Here is a 14,673-nt window from a genome sequence, read left to right on the forward strand (position 1 = left end):
CTATGTAGGCCACGTCCTTCGAAACATGCAGCCTCCAGATTTGGACACAGTTTCACCTGCGTCTGGTCCCCATCCCGTTTCTCATTCCCCGATCCGTTCCCGGTGTATTTATAGTCTTACCTTCTCTTTGCCTTTTGTGCATTTTCTGCGTGGCAAGCTCAGAGTTATTTCCCAGTGACCTCCTGTGTTCTGCTAGGCCTCTTGTGTCTCTGGATTTATGTTTGTTTCAATTTTTTTTTTGCATGTCTTTACTTTGTAGAGGTTGTTTATTTTGGACTTTAGTTGAGACCTGTTTTTGCATTTTAATGCAGGAGTCTGACTCCTTTTACACCTTTACACTTTTCTCTGCCGCACAAGCACTAGAAACCATATCCACAAGTAACCACCACAGCATATCGCATTAAGATGTTGAAGGCATATATTAACAGTCTTTGTGCTTGCCACTGCAGAAGTGTTAAACACTTGGAAACATTTATTAAAAGTTATTCATTGAAACAACCATGGATAGCTATGCTCCTCAGCAGAGATGGGCAATAACGCGTTACAAGTAACGCATTACTGTAATCCGATTACTTTTTTCAAGTAACCAGTAAAGTAAGGGATTACTACTGCAAAAAAGGTAATTAGATTACTGTTACTTTCCCGTAAGCACGCTGTGTTACTGCGTTACTAAAACCGTGATTTTTTGACGAGTGTCTCATGACAGTGACGTAAGCGAGTGCGACATTCGTGGCAACAGCTGTGTGCAGATCAACAATGGATCACATATCGAGTGCAGGAGAGAGTATGAGCGTGCAGCGTTTAAAGCGTGGAAGTACTGACCTTACTTTGAGTTTGCTTCCATAAAAAGTGACAAAAACATTTAGTCCGCTGTTCACTGCGTGGGAAGAAAACTTCTTTTTACAGCGAAAAAACCCCTAAACTTCTGAGCAAGCACCGATAGTACGCTGCCACGGGAATGTGAAACTCCCAGATCCTTCCACTGACCGCTACAACACACCTGCACCAGGGTAAACCTCCGCCTGCCCCACTCCTTCTAAACAGGTGAAAATAGAGCAACAGGACCGCTGAGTCTTTGATTTTATTTATTTTCTGCTGTGTTTTACTCACATCTATTAGAAAGACTGAGTGTAAACACAAACAACTATTTTATTTTATGTGCTGGAATGTGCAGAAAATAGGTTTAAATGTTCAACTAATTTCTTCCAGTCAGAGAATGTTGCATATCATTTAATGTTTGCTTGATGCATAAAGTTAAAAGATTAAAACTAACAAAACAAGTTTCAGAAAGAGACATATCTATTTGATTACATTTTATATGATGGATTATGCAAAACAGTAGAATTGGGCTGAAAGATCTATCGCTTTATTACCTATTCATGTTGTAAATCGTGTTTTTAAAAAGTAACTAAGTAAATAATCACTTTTGAAAATAAGCAAGTGCATTTATTTACTCTGGAAAATTTAAGCAGGCATCCAGCCTGAAAACAGCTGTGGAGGCAAACAACTACCATCTAGTTTAAAGTACCAATCACACGGTCAAATGCAGTCCAGGTTAATTTGGTTCCGGTGACAGCTTAGTAAATCATTTTTAGTGGAGCCTCTTGACCGCAACTCATCTTTCCACAGGAGCTGTCCAACTCCATTCAGGTCATTCCCTGAGCCTAACAGATACATATACAGGGATCCAGAGGAATTACACTGAGATTGAATGTAATGAGAAATCTGTCAGATAAGGGGCTCTATAACGGGAAAGACAACAAAGTAATAGGCATGGTGGTAGAAGCCACAGGAAACATTAGCTCATCCATCCCCTTCACGGTCAGTGTACATGGATATCTGAGTGTGTACCCCACAATCCATCACCGTGGCAGGCACAGCACCACCTCTGCACCATCTACCGGTCAGGGCTCCAGTCAGTCTGTGTGCTGGTGTGTCTGTACACTGCAGGAGTATGTGGGAGTGCTGACCCTACATGTTCTACACCAGCGGTCCCCAACCCCCGGGCCTCGGACCGGTACCGGTCCGTGAGTCGTTTGGTACCGGGCCGCGAGAGTTGAGGCCCAGATGTGAAATGTCTGGTTTTCAGGGTTTTTATCGGTTTTCAGCGTTATTTTGTTATCGTTTTTATCGTTAACTCGGTTTTCCTGGGTCTTTTCACGTGTGTTATGAATAACTTTTCAGTACCGGTACTAGTTTTATTTAGTTGTATTTATCCGCGACACCTTAAAGGCCGGTCTGTGAAAATATTGTCGGGCATAAACCGGTCCGTGGCGCAAAAAAGGTTGGAGACCGCTGTTCTACACTTCACATCCTGTGTGAGCTCCTGTTATGAGGATTTATGAATGCAAAGGAAACAGAGTAAATGTAGTAACGACTATGTCAGCGAATAAACTGCTAATGGTGATGAATACAGCAGAAGCAGAGAGATAAATCTGTCTCTTTGTCTCTCTGTAGATAAATACGACAAGAGAGCCACGACTCAGAAAAATTCCCACTCACATAAACTGAATTCTGATTTAGAGGGAAATGTGTTTTGTTTTTTTCGTGGATTCTTTTTTCAACAGACACCTTTATTATCAACGTGGCTTTTCTGTTTATTTTCTTTCTTTGTGGTCATAGACTGTACGCGTGATCAAGAAAGAAATGAGGAACGGGAGTAAAAGCAAACTTGCTGGCTGCATATATAAAAATTACCTTTCAAAGCCAGTAATAAATGTTGACTTTAGACAGGAAGCACATTTTCAACCTTCAGGTTTTTAACTGAGTTTTTAACTTTTTTTTTGTTAACTTAACCGTTTTGGGAGAAGTTAATGAAAAATAGTGTAAGTCATGTTCACGGATCCAAATGTTTAAACTGTGAAAATATTTGACTTTTAGTTTTTTATTTAATTTTTTTTAGTTCTGTTAATGTTTTCAGGCTTATGCTGCAGAAAATGGAGCTCAAGCCTCTAATGTGGTTAACATTATGAACATTTGTATTTGAATCCAAGCCTTTCCCTCAATGAAAACTTAGCCTGATAGTTTTGGTGCCTACAACACAACAACACGGAGTGTGAAAATTACATTTGAAAGAAAATCTAATCTGAAAATAAGTGAGTGAGTAGCTGGAAGTCAAACTCTACTTGGCTGGATGACACTGCCTATCTTGTTAAATGTAAGGTATTAAAACTGCAAAACTGCTTTCCTGAGATGTAATTAAAAATGCTGTTTAGTGGAATGGGAAGGTCGTTTTTAAAACACAGGACTGGATGAGAACATGGAAGATTTGTTCTCACTGCAAATTCTCAGCAGGTAGAGATATTGAACTTCTTCTTGTTAACAAGAAGAAAAATTGTCCCCCTTCATCTAAGTTGGGATGCAAACTGAAAGGACCACTGTCGTTGTGAGGTAGCGGTACTACCCAGGCGGTATCCCAATTCAGGGTCTGCAGCCTTAAAGTACGCAGCCTTAACGGTCCACAAGGGCCGCGTACTCAAAGACCGCTAAGGCCGGAAGTGCGAGGCTTGTGAAATGGGACGGTTTAGCCTCCTTCGCGCTGCCCAGGTTGCCTAGCAACCATGATACTAACAGCTGGAAACTTTTCAGCTTTGTTTGACAGAAATGAAGGAGAAAATCTTTTGTTCATTTGTTTGTTTGTTTCTACATGAGCTTTGATCATTCTCTGTAAGATTAAGCTCAGCTATTGAACGGCGTGTATTTTAAAGTAAAGGCTTTAAAACCAAGTTAGTACAAACGTCACTAATGTCACATAACTTTGCTGACAGTAATATTTTAATGTTCTTCATTATTAAACATTTGCACATAAATAAGTGACATAATATTAAGTACTTACTTTTAAAAGTTTACTCTTCCGCCGTTTTTTTTCGGCAAAATTATCCACACCCACTGCCGCGCTATGCATTCTGGGATATGTTGGGCCACGAAGTCTACACCGCCACGTCCTTAAAATTCAGGGAAATGAAGGACGCATTTGAGGGCCGCATTTCGAGCAGCCTTTGAATTGGGACAGCCTTCGTCGCGTCGCTGTGACGTAATCGGCCATAAAATGCGGCCTTTAAGGCTGCAGACCCTGAATTGGGATACAGCCCCACTGCATTATCTGCAGCCCCAGCATGTGAGAACAGTGACTTTTTACTGTCCAGAGGCTCATACAGATCACCATGGAAAACGTATTAGCAAAAAAATCCTTCTTGGTTTTTCATTCTTGAAACAACAGGGAGGTGTGGACTGGCTGGTACTTAGATTCCAATAACACATTTAAACAACTATTCTGTTCCTTTAAGGACCTTGCCTAACATACTAACAATCTTATATATCTTGACCAGAAATACTTCAACATGCAAACTGAATTAGTAGACATTATGTCGTTATGTTCATGTGTGTCAGCCGTTTCCCCATGTGTTCCCACTTCCCTCATTATCCTCCTGTGTGTATTTAGTCCATGTGTTTTCAGTCACTCCTTGCCGGATCATCTGCGTTTTCCCCATGCCATGTCGTGCTTTCAGATTTCCATATCACTTTGCTATGTTTAGAGTTTTTCTTGTTTGTTTTCTGTTCCCCAAGATTTTTCTTGGTTCTTGTTTCTTTTCTAGTTTACCCAGTGTAGGTCATTGTTTAGTTATATGTTGTTTTCGTCCTTTTATTTTGTACTGTTTTGTCTGCCTAAATAAACCGCTCATCATCAGTTATGTTTGAGTTTTAGTATGTCCAGACCTGGGTCCACTCTTCGCACTCCATGCAGTTTGCCTGAGCAGACTGTGACAAGGAGAGCAAGTTAAAAAAAGATTTTTTCTTTCTCTCCATGACTGGTTGGAAACTCATGAATGAAAGCACATGATGGCATTCCTCTGAAACAAATGGCTGTAGTTCAAAAAGTATGCATGTGTGGGCTTTGAGGCATGGCTTTTTGAAAAGCAAACATGTGTAGCTACATTTTGCAGGTAAAATGATGGCTGTAGGGTGAAAATTGTGGTCACAGCGGCAGATTAAACACCAAAATTTCAGACGAGATTTTATGCATGTCTCACTCTAACCTCACTTTAGCTTCCCAGTGTACATGAACGGGGAGAGATTTGAGAGATTTCTCTGGACAGTTTTGACCAAAACTGAAAAACTGTAAAAGGTACCGTGAAAATGTGCCTAAAGGAAGAGGAGTGACAGCAGAAAAGAGAACGAGTCTCTCCATTCAAAGTCAAATTTAAAAAATCTGAATAGAAGCAAACAGTGCATGAACGAGCCGCTTCTTTTGGGGTATGAACAGTGTATCTATGACTACTTGGTGGATGAAGAAGAAGAAATAATCTGATAAGGATGTGGAGGTTTACACAGACCGTGGACTGGCATCTTCCTAACTCTCTGTTCAGCCTAGGGTGGGGCAGGTTACATCTTCATCCTCCTACGTAGTCCCGATTATTTACATCAAGCACGGTAACACAAATTGTGTGTTTGGGCCAACAGGAGAAGGAGGTGACCATCACTATGCCTAACGGGGAAACATCAGTGATGACGGTTCGAATCTGGAATGAAACAGTGTCCAATCTGACGCTCATGGCTCTGGGCTCCAGCGCTCCAGAGATACTGCTCTCTGTTATAGAGGTACACACACACACACACACACACACACACACACACACACAGTAACTCTGTGTATCGTTTATTGAGATGCAGATGGTAAGTAGACTTGTCTTTCCTCTCCCTGTTACAAACTTTTTGCAGGTGTGTGGTCACGAATTCAAGGCTGGCCAGTTGGGTCCAGGAACCATCGTCGGCAGTGCTGCCTTCAACATGTTTGTGATCATCGGGATCTGCGTGTGGGTGATCCCCAACGGCCAGAGCCGGAAGATCAAACATCTGCGGGTGTTCTTCATCACCGCGTTCTGGAGCATCTTCGCCTACATCTGGCTCTACCTTATCCTGTCTATCATATCGCCGGGCGTCGTGGAGGTGAGGCAGACTCAGTGTGAGAGGATGAAAGAATCAGTGAGCTCAGAGGTGCAGTGGCAACATACCAGATATTTATTCATCTTTTTGGTAAATTGGTAAGTTCTCAAATGAACCCTCTAACATGAAGACGTGAAGCGAAGTGATCAGGAAATAGTTTTGACACGGAGCAGTTTTTGTCTTTTATTTGTTTTAGAGGTTGGGGAATATGTGGAGGGAGACAGGTTAATATCGTCTTCTTCCTAGCCTCATACACTGCTTGCTGATGGACAAACTTCTAAGCAAAGATATCTCTTATTCTTTTTTACCACACAAGTAGTGATGTTAACTTGTGAATCCAAATGTGACCACATACTGTTGTTTCCTTATGGGCCAGGTCGCCTCACAGCAAGCAGATCCCGGGTTCAGAGCTCCTCCTTCAGAGTTACTTCAGCTGTTAAGAAGATGGATGGATGGATGGATGACTGATCTTTAGCGACTATAATCATTCTAACTTTATAATCTCCATGTGTGTTTCAGGTGTGGGAGGCCCTGGTCACCCTGCTCTTCTTCCCTGTCTGCGTCATCCTGGCTTGGATCGCTGATCGGCGCCTGCTCTTCTACAAATACATGGGCAAGCGTTACCGAGCCGACAAGCGCCATGGCATCGTTGTCGAGACTGAAGGGGATTTGACACCCAACAAAGGCGGCATGGAGATGATCATAGATGGCAAGTTCCCAGCGCGAGGGGGCGCTGTGGTTCCTGCTGAAAACTGTGGGGGCGGCACTCAGGACGGGACCACAGGCGCCACAGCCAACAACATTGGAGCGGCAGCAGGAGCCGTGGGAACAGGAGGGGGAGCCAATCTGCCCCACTCCACCAGCGCTACAGTCAATGTGGAAAGCAGCAAGGAGCTGGATGAGAGCCGCAAGGAGGTGAGACAGAGACGGGAAGAATCTTCAGAGAGCAGCATAGGAGAGCATCTGATCACAAGCACAACATCAGAATCAAACATTAGACTGTTAGTTTGAGAGATTCAGTTACACGCCAGATGATGTGTTACATAAAACTGTCTGAAAGGTCTTCCTATAAAACAGGCGAACTTCAACCATCAGATCAGCAAACCAGAGAGTCAAAACATAAATAAAAATATTTCTGAAGACAGACAGAAAAACAACAAAAACCTATGGAGCACTCGTTACTGCACATTTTAACACTGTCACTATGCAAACAAAGTTTTTCTTTCTATTTCTCAGATGCATTTCTGGTTTGTGCAGAACATCTTAGTGCTATGTGTGGAAAATCTGTGTTCAAAGTGAGGAAATGAAGAAACAAGTGTTTCATTTTCATGTAATCTTTAGAATGTAAATCCATTTGGACTCTGGGGTCATTGCATATGTGGCTTACCATATATTCATTTCATAATTGCATTTCCCACATTTTTATGTTGGTGAAAAATCTAAACTTGCACTTTCTGCTGTTTTAGGACAGAATTGTAGTTCTCCAGAAGTTGATTCTGTTCATCTGGACGTAGCGTTTTGTGGGAGAAACGTTTCGTCACTCATCCAGGTGACTTCTTCAGTCTCAGCTGACTGCAGGTTTCCCCAAATCTTATAAACAGTACATTTGCATAATGACTGAAACCAGCCCAGTGAAGCTATACCCAGGGGAATCTACACCAAGTCTGTATGGTTTACCGAAGATACATAAACAGGGTGCACCTTTAAGACCGATTGTCTGTATGATCAACTCTGTCACCTATAACATCTCCAAGTTTCTGGCTTCCATCCTGAACCCGCTGGTGGGCAGCTCTGAACACCACATCCAGAACACCCTGGATTTTGTTGAGAAGGTGAGAGATGTCATTATGGAGGCAGATGAAACCATGGTCTCGTACGACGTTACATCTCTCTTCACTTGCATCCCAGTCACAGAAGCGTTGGAGGTAGTTCGTAAGAGATTACAGGATGACACCAACCTCAGCAACAGGACCACTCTCAGCATCAACCAAGTGTGTTTGAACTGTGTCTTCATTCCACCTACTTCACATACAAGGGTCAGTTCTACAGGCAGAAACATGGGTGTGCCAGTGGCTCCCCAGTTTCACCCATCGTGGCCAATTTGTACATGGAAGAAGTGGAAAAGAGGGCTTTGCTATCCTACCCTGGAACAACACCAAGCCATTGGTTCAGATATGTGGATGACACCTGGGTGAAAATCAAATCTCAGGACGTACCACAATTCACGGATCACATAAACTCGGTGGACCGACACATCAAATTCACCAGGGAGGATATGAAAAGTGTCAAGTTAGCCTTCTTAGACTGTGAGATTTCCATCAGTAATGGGGGACATCTAAAAGCTGACGTGTCCCGTAAACCTACACATACAGATCAGTATTTAAGGTTTGACTCTCATCATCCACTGGAGCACTGGGTGTCATCAGGACGCTACAACACAGAGCGAACACCATCCCCACAGACACAGCGGCCAGAGAGGCAGAAGAACAGCACATCAAGAAGGCCCTGAGTAAATGTGGTTATCCCAGCTGGACTTTTGTCAAAGCTGGGAAGGCTCCTAAAGAAAGCTCCAGCCGATCCACGAGAGAAGGACAACCGCTGCCCAAGCGAAAACCTGTAGTGATCCCATACATGTCAGGAGTATCGGAGCAGTTGAGACACATTTTTTCTAAACACCGGGTCTCTGCGGCTTTTAAACCCCAAAACACGCTGCGCCAAAAATTGGTCCACCCCAAGGATCGGGTCCCCCGACACAAACAGAGTAACACAGTGTACGCTGTTAAGTGCAGGAGGATTGCCAGGATTTATACATCGGGAAACCAAACAACCTCTGGCGAAGCAGATGGCACAACACAGAAGAGCTACCTCGTCAGCACTCTGCAGTCTATTTACACCTACAGGCCAGTGGACACTCTTTCAATGACGAGGATGTAACATCCTGGACAGGGAGGAACGCTGGTTTGAGGGCGGAGTCAAGAAGGCCATTTGCGTGAAAAGGGAAAGACCATCTCTGAATCGAGGAGGGGGCCTAAGGGTACATCTGTCACCATCTTACAATGCTGTGATTGCAGCCATTCCCCAACTCTCTGTGAATGGTACTCATGGTTATTGATCAGTGGTCTTTGATCAGTGGTTGTTGATCAATGACCATGAGAATTTACATAACTGTGATTAAGGAACTGACCTCCCAGCCCATTGTTCCTTCAGTGGGCTGGTTTCAGTCATTATGCAAATGTACTGTTTATAAGATTGGGGATACCTGCAGTCAGCTGAGACTGAAGAAGTCACCTGGATGAGTGAGGAAACGTTTCTCTCACAAAACGCTACGTCCAGATGAACACAATCAACTTTTGGAGATTTACTTACCTGGATGATGGAGAGTGCATCAAGACGACAGAATTGCAGGAAAATAATGGATTATTTCTCAGCAGGAGACAGAAAGATAAAGTGCTCAGTACATTTCAAACACCACCCAGTGTAAGGTTTCTGCCACAGGCCCACGCTCCTTAGTCTAAATTATATTTTTCATACTAAAATATAATTATTAAATTTACAAATCTACTGTGTTACAAAAAAGCAGAACAGAAGATTTAATTTAAGTATTTGAATATGTGCTTCATTATTTTCTGGCTTCTGGCTCAGAACACATGTAAAAAGTTTGTTATTTTGCCTCATAAATAAAAACATAACTTTTAGTTTTTTGAACAAGTTTTTAACAGATTTCTAAAGTACTTGTGTTTTCTTGTTTTTATGAAATCTCGTCTGATAAATTTGTTAAGCGCCTCAAATGCAGATAAATGTGTCTCCAGTTTAAATTTCCTCGAGTGAAGCATGCATGCTTTGTTCTGCACTTTATAATCTCATTTTGTTAACAATCGCTGCTTTGCACCTGTCTGGAATGCAGATGACAATAAGCCCATTTACATCTGCTGTGAAAAGATTAGCGGCTCTTACTTTTGAGGAGTAGAACGAACTTTTTTCTTATCTGAACTGAAAATCTATCAACAGTACAAATCATAAAACCCCTTGAGGAGACCTTGTAATACTTGGCTCTATAAATATAATTTACTTGATTTAGAAATGAGGGTGGAAAATGAGAAAAGCAGAGAAATGAGACTCTTGGGAAGAAACTTTATTAAAATAAAAGCTAGACAGACAGTAAGAACTGAGAGACAAACAGGTCCTCATCCACATCATTTTTCTGGCCCAATTAAACCAGGCTTTAAAATATCATTCTGATATTTTAAGCTAAAATATGCTCCAAAGTGGACTTTTTTAAAGTTGCCTTTCACAGGTACTTTCACAGTTTACCTTGGACTTGGGTGACAAGTTTGAAGACGCTGCCCATACTGACATAATTGGAGTTTTAGAAATGTAATTACATTTTGCTTTTTTACTCCTAATTCGGCTGTATGTGCGGTTCATGCTCAGATATCACAAGCTGTACTGAAATGTACAGTACTGTATTTAGTACCAGAGAAAAAGTAGCCTTAAAGTTGAGGGTTAAACGCTATTCTGCTGATAATATTGCGCTAAATGGCCTTTTAGGTAGGTTCGCACCCTGAAAGCCAGCTGAAAGTGTCGAGTGCACTCCACCCCTGCAGTTTTGCTATTTGAGTTCGCTGTGTGGGCAGAAACTTGATGTAAATGTGTGCAGAGGCAGAACGCAGCCTCAGGCTGTGGGCTTCACTTCCTCTCACTGAGGTGACCCCTTCAGGACCACTCACTCCTTTATTGATACTTACTGTGAAACCTGGCTCCATGCATATGCAGCACATACAGGTTACACTGAAAAGGGTTATTTCTTTCTTTGCTAACAGTCGCTCTTAGAGGGAAGACAGACCAAAGCAGACCACATATGGCCCGAGTCCCTGGATCCAGCAGGACTATTTTAATCCACATTACAAAGAATCCTTCACAAAAGTTCTGGATTCAGATCCAAAGAAATTCTAAAAGTTAATCACGCCACACCGAGTCTTGCAAATACATCCATAACTGAAAAAATAACACATTAACAAGGAAACACGCTGTTCACTCTTGTTTAGAATAGAATAGAATAGAATAGAAAACTTTATTTGTCAATTTCTTCAAATGTACTTGCCATACAAAGGAATTGAAATTACGTCTCACACTGTCCCATTTGTTTGTCTACAAGGTCTGTTTTTGTGACTCAGTTTCATTACTTCCTTCCAGGTTCTCTCGCCGGTGTTGTGCACAGCATTTTGTTCTCTTTTTTATTTAGAAAACAAATAAAGTTCCTCTTTGCATCTCTTTGAGATTCCTGATAGGCATTTGGATCCTCTCTCTACACCCGGTAGCACAGGCCAAAGGTGCTTATCAAAATCTGCAAGACTGACTTAGTCTTGTTTGTCTAATAATGTTGGACAGACAGACTTATTTCCCATACCCAGCATCAATGTTTTTGTCTCTTTCAGTCCTTGTAAACAAGACAAGACAAAGAACAGCCCATCAGGGGAGTCAGACCTGCACATTTTTACATATTTTAAGAGCAGGTTCACAGCTCCCGTTAAAATGCCAGAAACAACCTGTGTTTCATGTTGTGTAGAGAAAATGAAAGAAATGTTTTAAGTATTACCATATTTGTGTTTGCTTAATGGTCTATTTGTAAATCTGCAGAGTACCTGGTGGAGACTGAGAGTGGGTTATGTTATATCTTTTTCAAAGTGACATGCAAAAATATATCCTAACACCAGATCAGCTTCACCTATTCTAATACAGTATGTGGTTATATTGTGAAGGCGATTAGTAGGAAGCAGGATAATAACTGCTGATTAAAACTGTAAATCATATTGTATCTGGTGGAAGTGAAACATCACCTGACTGGATATCGTTATGGAGAAAAGGCGTTATGTTAGTTTTGTTTAGTTTTGATTTGTTTACTGACCATTTCAAGTAGCACAAATGTGGGATGTTTTCTGCACCAATTCATGTGATCAAATGTAATTAGACATCAGGCCTCTTTGTGTGACTGTCTTTGGACAGCAAAGGGGTAATTTATTCCTTTAACTGATGACATTTTCTCTTTTAATGCTTGAAAGTTGTTGGGGGTTATTATTTCAAAATGTCATCCTTTTGATAGCTCGAGCTTTTAGAGAAAAGATGCAGTTATTCAGTTGTTATGAAACTGAAAAAGTATATAAGACATTTCTGCGTTAGCCTTTTTTGTATTTTATATCTCTAAGACTTGATGCAATCTTGTAAAAAACTAAGTGTACCTGTACTGTATCCAAAGGGGGGGGGAGAGAGTAAAGAGCAGCCAGACACTGCTAACAAACTGCACTTGATTAGTTGATCTTCAACAAGTGTGATGAGCTCTGTGAAAGCAGAAGTTTTGACAGTTTGCTGGTCTGGAGCATTAGTTGTGTGTTAACACAATTCCTCAGTCTTCCCAGGAATTCTAAAAAAGACAGAACAGCTTAAGTTTGCAAAATTATGTCTGAGCAAAGCCCAAGATTTCTGGAACGATGTCCTTCAAACAGACGAGACCAATGTTTGGTCACGATGCACAGCAGTTCATACCAGTTGCATACCAACTATTACACAGGGTGGAGGAGTGATGATTTGGGCAGCCACAGGACCCGGAGTCGACCAGAAACTCCTCTGCATAGCAAAGTACTCTGAAGTCACAACCATCTGTCACAGCAGCAAACCTGCAACAGAATGGCTGAAAAAGAAAAGTATCAAAGTGTTGCATTGATCCAATCAAAGTCCTAAAAAAGCTGTGCATATATCTGAGACGTGTAATTTAAAAAAAAGCCTGAAAACATATAAAAGATTTAGTCTTGGAGGCAGTGAGAAATTCTTTTCTTTTACGTGAGTGGAAACGTGTCTGCAGAAACTGTACGTGATGAGAATGTCTCGCTCTTCTGTCGTGTCGATTCCATCTTAAGCATATTTGTGTCCTCTCATCTTTCCTCCAGGTGATTCGTATCTTGAAGGAGTTGAAGCAGAAATATCCTGATAAAGAGCTGGACCAGCTGGTGGAGCTGGCCAACTACTACGCCTTGCTGCACCAGCAGAAGAGCCGAGCTTTTTACCGCATTCAGGTAACACACACACACACACACACTGTCTCTCTCTCTTAGGCCCTGAGGTAAACACACAAGGTTGTCCAGAACTGTGGGAACGCATAAAGTAGTTCAAGGGCTTCTAAAAATGATTCTGTACTCTTTGTTTCCTTTAACCCCTCATCCTCCTCTTCCTCTCCCTGAAGGCGACTCGTATGATGATCGGAGCTGGAAACGTCCTGAAGAAGCATGCAGCGGACCACGCGCGGCGCACAGCCGTAGCTGACGAGGAGGCCCCAGAAGACGGCGACGTGGCTGTGTGCAGCCGCATCTCATTTGAGAGTCCTCACAGTCAGTGCATGGAGAACTGCGGCGTCCTGATGCTGGCTGTGGCGTGTCAAGGTAGCGAAATGAATTACGCATAAGCTTATAATGAGTCCACATAAATAAGACAAGAGGCTGAGAGCTGCTGTGGTAATAAAGCATAAAATCTTTCTGTTCTTCAAATCAGTGCAACATTTGATCTAAACTTTTTCTGTCTTTGATCCGACCCGTGGTCAGTTTCCTCCACTGAACCTAAAGGAAGACATTTAATTACTTGTAAAAGTACTTATAAAAGAAGCACTTTAAAGAGAGCCTGCAGTAACCCGTGCTTAAACAGAATTTCTTTTTTTAACACAGCAGTTTGGAAAAATTTCACATAGCTTGTTTTGAGGAATCCCAAGAAAAGGTTTTTGGGGTTTTTTGGAGTAATTGTCAATGACCAGCTACCACATTTTCACCCATCCATGTGGTCACAGTATGAAAGGAATTTTTTCACACAGCTTTATTAAGTATGTCAGAGTTTCTGATATATATGCCTGATTCTAAGGCGCCTAGATGGGAGGCACTGATTGATGGACAGCTATACATAATACAGCTGAATAGGATTCCCCCCCTCCCACACACACACACACACACACACACACACACACACACATTCAGGTGTCAAAAATCCAGATGCATAAATTTCAGCCTGTAGATTCATGGCTATTTCCTTCAAATTCTTAAATTTGTTTGTTCATGTTTCCTTTTTAAAAATCTCACTCATTAGACCTTTGTGCACCTTATGTACAAAGGTCTGGGCCCGTATCCCTAAAGATTCTGAGAATCCTCTCAGAGAGCTCTTAACTTAACCTTAGCTTAGCTTAGAAGTGATTCCAGAACATTTTCAGTGAACTCTGAGCAAGGAATGGATGGGAAATCCTATCTTAGTGAGGAGGTGTGGTTGACCCCGTTGCTAGGTATGAGTCATCATTTCAAAAGCCGTGATTGGTTGATCCTACAAGTTTGATGGAAATGAGCTTTTGGTGATAACGAGCAAAGGATGTACCCTCAAATCAATAAACATAATTATACACTCTAATCTTATGCTGACTGTAATTGTAAATAATATTTCACATTCAAGAAAATATCTGGAAAATGAATAGTAAGCTGTAGGGGTTATAGCCTAACATTAGAATCTAAAATATGTGAAAACTTAAACTCATTACACCCTGTTCAAATAATGATTCGTGTCTTATTTGCTCATATTAATATCCTAGCTGGCATATTTTGTACTTTCACTCCCATATGGACCCCGTTGAAAACAAGATGGCCTATCTCAAGGGGCTGTCCTTAATGAAGTAGAAATCACAACGTTACAAGTCCAGTGTGGTCTTAA

The 14,673-nt window shown here is 41.7% G+C and overlaps 1 protein-coding gene across 12 annotated transcripts in view; it reads left to right on the top strand.

Annotated features, from left to right (window-relative positions):
- slc8a2b (solute carrier family 8 member 2b) overlaps positions 1–14,673 on the top strand; it is a 201,381-nt gene that overhangs the window by 142,191 nt on the left and 44,517 nt on the right. For all 12 annotated transcript variants that reach the window (XM_040039710.1, XM_040039709.1, XM_040039711.1 and 9 more), the window contains 5 exons: positions 5,461–5,598; positions 5,719–5,946; positions 6,463–6,858; positions 12,885–13,010; positions 13,178–13,373. In XM_040039710.1, coding sequence (XP_039895644.1) covers positions 5,461–5,598; positions 5,719–5,946; positions 6,463–6,858; positions 12,885–13,010; positions 13,178–13,373 — 1,084 coding nt within the window. The remainder of the gene's footprint in view (positions 1–5,460; positions 5,599–5,718; positions 5,947–6,462; positions 6,859–12,884; positions 13,011–13,177; positions 13,374–14,673) is intronic.

Source organism: Simochromis diagramma, unplaced genomic scaffold (genome assembly GCF_900408965.1).
Source record: "Simochromis diagramma unplaced genomic scaffold, fSimDia1.1 OVJJ01000031.1, whole genome shotgun sequence".
Classification (NCBI taxonomy): domain Eukaryota; kingdom Metazoa; phylum Chordata; class Actinopteri; order Cichliformes; family Cichlidae; genus Simochromis; species Simochromis diagramma.